Source organism: Parambassis ranga, chromosome 18 (assembly GCF_900634625.1).
Source record: "Parambassis ranga chromosome 18, fParRan2.1, whole genome shotgun sequence".
NCBI lineage: Eukaryota > Metazoa > Chordata > Actinopteri > Ambassidae > Parambassis > Parambassis ranga.
Window position 1 is genome coordinate 720,360 of NC_041038.1, and position 9,581 is coordinate 729,940.

Sequence of the window (9,581 nt, forward strand, 5' to 3'; positions counted from 1 at the left end):
AGGGCTAAACTCCTATACTGATCCATTGATTATTATGTGGATGGATTATTATGTTGACATGTAATCTCTGTTCACACAGCTGTGCTTGATGTCAGGCACTTCTCCAAACAGAAGTCAGTTGCACCTCGATGACAGGAAGTGAAATAACCCGTGCTGTTTTCCTTATGAACTAACATGTCCTATTGAAGGTATTTTCTCCGTGCTGCGGTACAAAAAAAACAAAACAAAAAAAAACAAAGGTGTAAAATCCTTTCACTCACCTTGAACACATCTCCATAGGTGCCGCACCCAATCCGCTGGATTAACTCGTAGTCATCCAAAGGGTCCAGGAATGACACCCCGATCCTGTCCATGTTTGGAGACACCTCTGGGTGCTGTGGGTGAGCCTGGCGGGCTTTCTACTCACACATCCCAGCTGCTGTTGTCGGAAAGAGGAGGAGGAGGAAGATGAGGAGAAGGAGGAGAAGGGAGAGCAATCAGCAGTAGGCGAACACTCTGAACTGACCGGATAATGGGAATTAATTGGAGCTGACTAATTGCTGGTTTATCGATCAGACGCGCGAAGCAGTTCACTTGACAGACTCACAACTCCGTGTCCACTGACAACACTGACACAAGCGTCTGTGTGCAAATAGTCCCCAGAGGCGCTGGAGTCGAAGCACGCATGAGCAGAGAGAGACCACACTGTAAAAAATGTCACCTTACCTCCTAATGTGTAACTGCAGAGCCAAACTGTGGCCCCGCGCTTTTACCAAATGATGTAACATCAAGTAAAAAAAGTATCATATTATAATTATCACTTAACAAATACAATACATGCATATAATGAATATTTATATTCTAAAAATCCCATTTTTTAATGTATCACATTTATTCAGTAGCCTATAATTTCAATTACTACTACTTAAAGTAAGAAACGTGGCTCAGTGTAGCAGTAGTTAAGTAAATCTGCAGGTAAAACATTTCAAATCTATTTAATCTGCAAGTTCTGATCTAAAAAAATACAAAATTAAGTCAATCTGTAGGTTCTAGTCTAAAAAAATGTAAAGTTAATCTGCAGGATATAAATAAATTCTGCAGGTACTAATCTGAAAAATATACCAGACACTAAATATGTTGCTACCAGCAGGGAGCTGATGTTTACAGCTGTTAAGCAGGTAGTTGTCCAGATTTTTTATTTCTTTGGTCAGAATTAACAGCAAGCTGATGAACATGCTGTTTTTTTAACCCAATTTAACCCTATGTTTCAGTAGTTACCATGTACTAATCTGTATTTTCTACGTTGGTCCTGGGCATGATTTAGGACAGTAAAACTATACTGCATGCATGCATATCCTCTTGTTACACAACACTTCTGTTCTGTTCAGAGTCAGTTTCATTTTCTCATTACATTTTTGCTGCTAACAAGTGGGCTTTAAGTTTAGAATCAACCTGTGTGCTGCTGTAGAAATCATCCCATATCGCTTAATAACAAGAGGTGATTTTTACAGTACACAGCCAGATCACCTACAAACCTTCACCCTAACATATCAGAGCTCATAGCATTATATTTTCATCTGGTCTTTATTAGTTTCAGTTACAAAAACAACAAAACCCACAAGTCATCAAGCAAATAGGATGTAGCAGGGCCACCTAATGTGACTCCGTATTAACAGTGCATGGTCTTCCTGGTCTTTTCTAATCGTTAGAAAGAGGCCTAGCATAGCTATTCTCTAAACTCTAGTTTAGAAAAGAACAAAGGCAAAGTAAGGCAACATAGAGCTAGCAAGAAAGAAGCTGCTGATAGAGCAGAGTGGACAATGTTACACAGTAACTATCCTAAATTACTCACTTCAGTCATGAACAGGTTCCCATTACAAGTTGATATTTACACATCTGTTGTTGTGTTCTGGTCCTTCTCTTTACCTCGGCTTCCACAGATAAGTCAATGAGAAGTTAATAGTTGTGTACAATTGGCTGCCAATTAAAACACAAACTAACAATGAGATACTTACAATCTATCAAAGCAGGCAGGTCTCCCAAAATGATCTTAAAATAAAAACAGAATGAAATGTTCACTCCTTCACCTGAAAGCTGATATGTGATGCTTTACTCAAGTTTATCTGTGCAATCAAAGGTATTGCTCAGAACTAAGAGGATGTGAGCTAAGAGACTGGATGAAAACACTGGTAAAAAGTTTCACAAACAGAAGCGTGGTTAAGTGTCCATGTTGCCGTTCACAGCATCCCCTAGTCTCCCTCCCACATCATCTACAGTGACTTGCGTGGACGCTTCATGAAGGACATAGAGTAATCCCCAGCTGGTGTGCTCTTCTGCCTCTTCATCTGGACCTGTGACTGGGCAGTGAGCTGCAGTTTGATGGCACTGGAATTCACCTTGGCTGCACACAGCAGCTCTTTCATCCCTTTCATCTTCTCACTCTGAAAGATGACTACAGGGCCAGCTGGGGAGGGGGATGCCTGCTGAGAGGAGGGTGAGGATGCAGAGTCTGGACTGGGGGACTTGGGTTTTCCTTCAATGTCTGCAGCTCGCAGGCCCTGCGAAGAGCGACGGCGAGCCCCACCCTCTCCCACCTTCTTAGGCTGAGCTGCTGTCTGGGAGGATGGGGAGGTGGGAGCTGCAGGAAGAGGAGAACTCTGATCTTCCAACTTGGACTCCCTCCTTGGGCCTCTCCTGCGGCCCTCCCTAGGGTCTTCACTTGACTGGTCATCATCATCCTGGGTGTCCAGTTCTTTGGTGATGATTGACACTTTTTGCCGCACCTATAGCATCAGAACACAAATCTATTTTTAGCTACAAAGTCTCTCTTACAGTTCCACTATAATGACTGTAGCTATTTAGTAGTTCAAAGGGATTGAGCCTTCCAGACTCACCTGGGCATCAAAGCGACTCAGAGACTGGACGAGGTATGTGGCCCAGCCCACGTGAAGAACCGGCGTGGGACTCCCTTCCTCCCACTTGCAGATGCCATCATAAAAACGCAGCAGGTGGGCAAAGCATTCTGGATCCTGGAGCGCAGAGAAGGCTGCTGCCTGCTTGGGCTGCTCCTGAAAGAGAATATTTAGATAGAGATAACATCCCAGGATGTGGAGGAGGGTATAGATTTGTATGATCTGCTCAGGAAAGCTTACCTTGTCGGGGCCCTCTCCTCTCTCTCCTGCCTCCCCAAGACTCTCTATAGCTGTCTCTTTCAGCAAAGTGGGGATGACATCATTTGCAATGTCGAAGAACTCCTTGTAGATCTCCTCATCCTCACGGAAGTAGTTATACCTGCAGGAACAGGTGAGAGGAAATCAATGCAGAGGAAGCTAGAACACAGCCTGCAGGATAGAACAGCAGTTTCCCTAATCATCCGAATTTATGTGTGCACAAGCCATTATACAGAATGTCAGAGAATACAGTTCAGACTTAAGGGTAATCTAATGAGGGCCGTAACATGCTTGAAACTCTCCAGACATGACAAGAAGTGAACTCTGCAATAAAGAATCCTCCCTTATAAACAAAAGAGGACATTTCCTTGTGATGGTGCTCAGCGGGCAAGCTAAAATTGAAGAACAATGGAGCAGCAGGAAAAAGGAAGCTGATAGATCTAGAGGGAATGTATGTGCTGGGTCAGTGCTGGTATTCATAGTAACAGTGCATGAACACTGTGTTTAGAGGGGGAGGAAAAGAGACAGAACTGGACACTTCCTGAACCAAGCACCACACCCTCACAGACTAACTGATAGGGGTGTTGTTAAGAGGAGCCACCAAAAACTGAAAACAGTAAATAACTCAGGTCCACATAATTTTAGAACTGCAAAAAATGCTATTTAATGTGATACGCTGGGATGCGTTTAACATTTTAATGCTGTAAGCTGAATAAGGAAACATAGCTGTGCATTTAGTGCCACCTTGTGTTCATTTGGAGGAATAACAACTGCTGAGGTTCAGTTGTCAAATGATGACATCAGATGAGAATAGGGGTGGGCGATATGGCAAAAATTTTATATCACGATTCTTTAATGATAAAATCACGATCTCGATTTTATCACGATTTGTTTTTACATTGACACTAATTTGCATGTTTCTGTGTAAATGACTTCAGGTAGCCTACTCTGTCACTTCTCAAAAACTGTCAGTAGATTTTAAAGGCAAACAACAACTCTGATAACGTGCACTCTATTAGTTTTCAATAAACATTAAAATTTAAATAACAATTACAGAACAAAATAAAGTTTTATTTCAAATAGGTTAAAAAGAAGACTAATGTAATTCTGTAAAGTATTATTCAACAGTCATTTAAACAGACTGAAGTGAGCCTCCTAAGGTTAAACAATAAATACAGTATTGAGACTTAAGTAACTCCTAAAGTTCAATGTGATTTAGACCAAATGATCAAACTTTAATGGGAATCATATCTAAGGACAAACGGAGCTGCTGCTGTCACCTCTGTCCACCGTTTACTAGAGTCCTCATATGGAGCCTCTTCATTAAATGCCTGCGTTATTGTTTTGGTGACGTCATTAGCTGTTGCCTCTGTCTGCATCTGACACACACACACACACACACACACACACACACACACAGGTGTAGAAGAGCTGCTGACGGCACAACATCAGCGAACCTGAATATAACGTTGATAATGTTCAGAGAGGTGGGCGCGTACGTGCTCGTAGCATTATAATACATTCATATACATGTGGCCCTTCCACTGTGACACACGTCGCGCGGACACACAGGCTTAGAAGACGCGCCGCTGCTGCCGGCAGAAACAGTACCGAACATAAAGGTGGAGTTCGTTTTAGGGACCAGTTCCTCCGTTCTCTTTTTGTTTTCAGCTGTAGCTTCCTAACAGGGAGGCTGTCATTGGTTGGTCGTGTTCACATTAAGCACACTGAGAGTTGGACGAGTGAAAAAACTCATGCGTCTGCGCGAACATAGAACTGCAATTAATAGAAGGTGCTCTATGGACGATAAAACGATCTCTCCGTTCTGGTAGATCGCCGATACGTTCAAATCCTTCACGATCATTTATCGTCAAATCGCACAGCCCTAGATGAGAAACAACAAAATGAATATGAACAATGCTAACAACAATGAATTTTAGGTGACTGGAGTGAGTTTGGTCATGCTAATAGTCAAGCATATATGTTAAGTGAAAATATAATATTTCATCACAACCACACATTTTTAATATCACAATCTCACCTCCTAAATTAAGAGTGTGTGCACTAACAAGTTCCTGTATAAAACAACAAACTAGGAAGCTATGATTAACTCATGTGTGACTATGTGCTGTGCAGTGAAAAACTGATTTGTTTAGACTGAAATAATAATTAGTAAAATTATTATCCATATCTATTATCTATCATATGGAGGGCCTGTTTTTTCACTATTGGCAACCAGTGAGCATGATGCACATATCAATTTGTAGGAATATTTACTTTTTTGTAAATAATTAATAATAGTAGTAATAATAGTAGTAATAGTCTAATTTCTATCTTCTCTGCTTGGAGCCATGATTGTACTGCTTCCATAGAGGTGCAGGACATTGTGTTGCAGTGAACGAGCCCACACTAACTAAAAATCTGATTACAACCCCAAAGGTGTAAAAGCAGTGCAAACTCACTCTTGCATGACCTGAGCTGCCTCAGCCCAGGACTTTAGTGCGTCACGGACATCCCTGTGTCTATAGTGGAAACCAGCCAGGTACATGTAGGGGTAGATGTGCTCATTGTTGTAGTACCTCTGAGCAGAGCTGACAGCCTGAGGAACACAGATAGCACAGAAACACATGATAAATAAGTTTTTATTATTGATGATAGGATCTGTAAACAAATGTACATTTTTATCAAATATGTTGCCGATTAAAACCCATGGAATGATGTACCTTGAGATGGATTTTCAGTGGGTTCTCCTTGCCTGGGATCGGCTCCTGGTCCTCCAGGTCTGCCAGAGTTCCCATGGCCATTGGATATCTGGTACACAATACAGGACAGGAGAAGGATGTCAACTTAAACAGTCAGTAAATTCCTTTTTTCTTTTTTCAAACTTCACTCATACAGGAACTCACCTTTCCAGATCACCCCGTTCATACATCAACCACAGTAGTTTCTGTTAAACAGAAAAAATAAAAAAGATATTAAACAGATATTTAAAGTGTGTTCATTTTCCACTCCTTGGAGTGCACCAGTCTCATGTCTTAATATAATGTGCAATTCCACAAGAGTAAGTCCATCAGTAAAACAAACACATCTCTTTCTCTATTATAAATGACTCGTTTTAGGGTCTTGCACTTATTTGTTGCAGCAAATTAATAACAGAAAATTCACATACTTTGAATGTAGTTTATGTTTTTACCACCCCCCCCCCCAAAAAAAAGATCTAACTTGTATTACTAATTGTGGGTGTAATGTAATGTAATAAAAACTTCATTTAACTTAGTCTTGGGTTTACATGAGTCACAATACAATTTGAGAGTTAGAATAGAATAGAATAGAAGTACTTTATTCATCCCAAGCTACGCTATTGCAGCAGCAATATACAGGCACTCAGCATACTAACATATACCTCCAACAGTAGAAATAAACAGTATAAACATTATTTACAGCAAATAGAATATAAAATATAAGTACAAAAACAAAATTTGGAATGAAAATATAAAATAAAACAAGATTGTGCAATTTCACAGTTAAAACCTAACATTGTGCAAAATCAGTTACACTGCAAAGATAATGATAATACATTGGTGGTAGCTCACCTGCTGTAGCTGCAGTAGCTCTGAGCTGTCAGTATGCAGGTCAAGTGAGGGGTTGATGGCACAGATCATGAAGGCCACCTCCATATTTCTGTCACATTTCATATAGGAGCCCTTCAGATACAGCCAGCTCTGGGGGGCACACAGACAAACAAGACAGGATTTAAACTCTGTTAATATCAAAATAAACATGAAATTATTAGCCCGTATTATAACAGATATATCCGCGTAGTTTTCCTTCAGTTATTAACTCTAAAGAGGACCATCTTTATGTTAATTTACATCATCAATTGTTGTGGACCACAACAAACTGTGTATAGACAGTTATGTCACTCAAGGCTCGGCCTCACCTTTTCATTGACTCCTGCTGTGACTGTTTGTCCTCGTCGGTCTTCATTACCCTTCCCATGCCAGGTGACTTCTGCTGTCTCCTCACCATTCTTGCCAAATATCACCCAGGCATGGTCTTCAGAGAGCGCCAGGTGAACATCTTTCAGACCTAAGACCTGACAGGCTGCCACCACTGCAAAGGCCACCCCAGAGCTATCCAGTTTGGTGCCTGATCAAAAGCAACAATTACATTATACACACCAAGTAATACATCTTGACAAAACAATTTTTTGTATTATACTTGTTGTACCTGTGATAAGGCTAAAGAGGGACTGGATGTGGGCCCTGTCCTTGAAGTAAGAGCGACTGAGGCTGTTCCAAATTACATCTGACACTTTCTTTACCAGTTCTCTGCTTGACCCTCCAGCAGTCCTCCGATACTGAGACAGATCCACCGCCCCACGGATCTGTGCTGTGAAGCGCTCGTACAGTGCAGAAATCATGCCAAGCTCCACTGTGGGGAAGCAGGATGTGGGACAGTCCGGCTCTAGTGGCTCAAATTGGACCCCAGGAACGTTCATTGGGATGACCCGGTTCACAGCAAGGAAGTGCTCAACAAAACCCAGGACCAGTGAGAGAAGAGATAGATCTGGCTCAGCCTTACGGAGCTCAGCATCAAACAGCTGAACAACACCGTCAATCCCCCGCAGGGGAAAGTGCTTCTTTTGTGCTGAGTGCAAACCCATGATGTCTGCTGTCAGTAACAACTTAGATGTATGGGTGGGTCCTCACCTGCAGTACTGAAGATGAATGAACAATCAGTGCAATGTTATATAGTAATGAAACTGTGGAAAGAAGAAAAACAGCTCACAACCATGCAGTTTTAAATAAGGTCCTACACAGGAAGACCTGCAGATTTAACATAGTCAATCAAGAGAAAATAGACATGTAATGGGGACTATTTTCAGCAGCGAGTGAATAGAGAATAACATAATTATATAATAAAATATTGTAAAAATACTGTGTATTAATTACAAATCAACTTTTTAACTATTTTATTGTTATTGGACACATTGTCACTTCTATTAAATGTTCTATTTGTTAAGAAACACCATATAAAGACTCTTTATCTAATATCAAACTAAGTTCTATTAATTACTTTTTTTACATAAAATAATAAACTGCACTCCACCCCAGTATAGATGAGTAATAGAGATTATCAACAATAATTAACACCCAGATTATACGATCTGTAAAGATCATTTCGCTTGTGTTATTATGACCACAGGCTAAACAAGTAACACATAAATCCTGACACTGACCGGCAAACCCTCAGATTGACTCGTTGCATAATGCTGGTTACACCACTGCCGCTAACATTGACATATGGCGCTGTGGTGGGCGGGGCATTCCCACGGCTACATACTTACATTCATTGCAAAGCTGCTAAGAGTGGTTTGATAAACTTCACAACACCAAATAATACACCGGACAGTCTTCACTACATCAAAAAATGCTCACCCTCTTAGAACACACCGAAATATCTTGCTGACTGAATTCAAACGCTAGTCTAGCAGGCTAACTAGCTAACTTTAATAAATTAAGTAAGCTACTCATTCAAGCTTTATGTCCATGTAAATTCGCTGAATGAATACTGCCTTGTTTAAATTAAAAAGACAGACAACAGCAGTGACCAGAACCGCAAAATAAGCTACACTCTGACAAACAGCCTGGGTCCAGCAGATCTGAATGACGTCTGTGGTCAGAACCAGCTAACAAGCTAACAAGCTGCTAGTTAGCTAAACTCACCACTTTTAGATAGCGCGTATACCCGGCGCGCTGTAAGAAAAACAAACCGCCACAGTATGCCGCAACACTGACTCACTCTAAGCCCCTTTCAGCTCATATTTTGAGCAAAGTGGATATGAATACATACCTCTTTTCTCACAGACTCAGCCACATGTTTTTGTTTGTGTCCCCTTCTTTTGCCGCGCAGTTCAGTCTGCTCGAAAGTCACTTGGTGTGTGTGAGAATCTGAGGTACTGCGTAGCAAAGCAGATTTGCTAACAATAGAGCGGCCGCAACTGTACGGCGACGGATCCTTCCTGGTGCTTATAGCTCTACACTCCTGTGCACACAGGGGGCTGTGCTTCTTCTTCGCTAGTGTTGTAGGGTTGGCAAAGTAGTTTAGGATTGCGTTTAACGCCACCTGCTGACCTGGCTTGTGACACAGGAGCGGATGCAGGAAATTAAAAAAAGTCATTAAATAAATGTATTTTAAAACGTGACATGGTATATTGACCGTTGTTTTTCTGGAAGATGACTGTATTTTTCCCTTTGTTTCCACACAACATGTTTTCATATATGAATGTAATATTCTGTATCAATTTATATAATAATTAATATAGATAATTGTCAATATTTAAGCCACACTGACTATACATATGACACAAAAACTATCAGCTTTGCTACAATAATAGCCTATTTCCATCCTAAACACTATACAGGATAT

At 41.0% G+C, this 9,581-nt stretch overlaps 2 protein-coding genes across 10 annotated transcripts in view; both read right to left on the minus strand.

The window, feature by feature from the left end:
• The window catches only part of map4k2 (mitogen-activated protein kinase kinase kinase kinase 2), a 31,201-nt gene extending 29,150 nt beyond the window's left edge, over positions 1 to 2,051 (minus strand). For 7 of the 9 annotated variants that reach the window (XM_028428679.1, XM_028428674.1, XM_028428672.1 and 4 more), the window contains exon 1: positions 261 to 626. In XM_028428679.1, coding sequence (XP_028284480.1) covers positions 261 to 353 — 93 coding nt within the window. In that variant the 5' untranslated portion in view covers positions 354 to 626. Of the gene's footprint in view, positions 1 to 260; positions 627 to 1,831; positions 1,911 to 1,994 lie in introns of those variants that run through there. The other 2 variants (XM_028428671.1, XM_028428670.1) reach the window with 2 other exon arrangements.
• men1 (multiple endocrine neoplasia I) lies at positions 1,545 to 9,252 on the minus strand. The gene is made up of 10 exons (XM_028428680.1): positions 9,006 to 9,252; positions 7,380 to 7,869; positions 7,090 to 7,298; positions 6,743 to 6,871; positions 6,056 to 6,096; positions 5,873 to 5,960; positions 5,612 to 5,748; positions 3,132 to 3,270; positions 2,874 to 3,047; positions 1,545 to 2,762 (listed from the first exon to the last, which is right to left on the minus strand). Exons 2-10 carry the CDS (start codon positions 7,813 to 7,815, stop codon positions 2,250 to 2,252), a joined length of 1,866 nt encoding a protein of 621 aa, XP_028284481.1. The 5' UTR covers positions 7,816 to 7,869; positions 9,006 to 9,252; the 3' UTR covers positions 1,545 to 2,249.
• Positions 9,253 to 9,581: the final 329 nt, after the last annotated feature.

What these genes read in the sequence shown, in the direction of transcription:
- men1 (XM_028428680.1), bottom strand. Translation starts at nt 7,815, where the DNA reads ATGGGTTTGCACTCAGCACAAAAGAAGCACTTTCCCCTGCGGGGGATT. An exon ending in CACTGAAAATCCATCTCAAG is followed by an intron (nt 5,749 to 5,872) that starts GTACATCATTCC and finishes TGTGTTCCTCAG; the next exon opens with GCTGTCAGCTCTGCTCAGAG. An exon ending in TGAGTCGCTTTGATGCCCAG is followed by an intron (nt 2,763 to 2,873) that starts GTGAGTCTGGAA and finishes CTGATGCTATAG; the next exon opens with GTGCGGCAAAAAGTGTCAAT.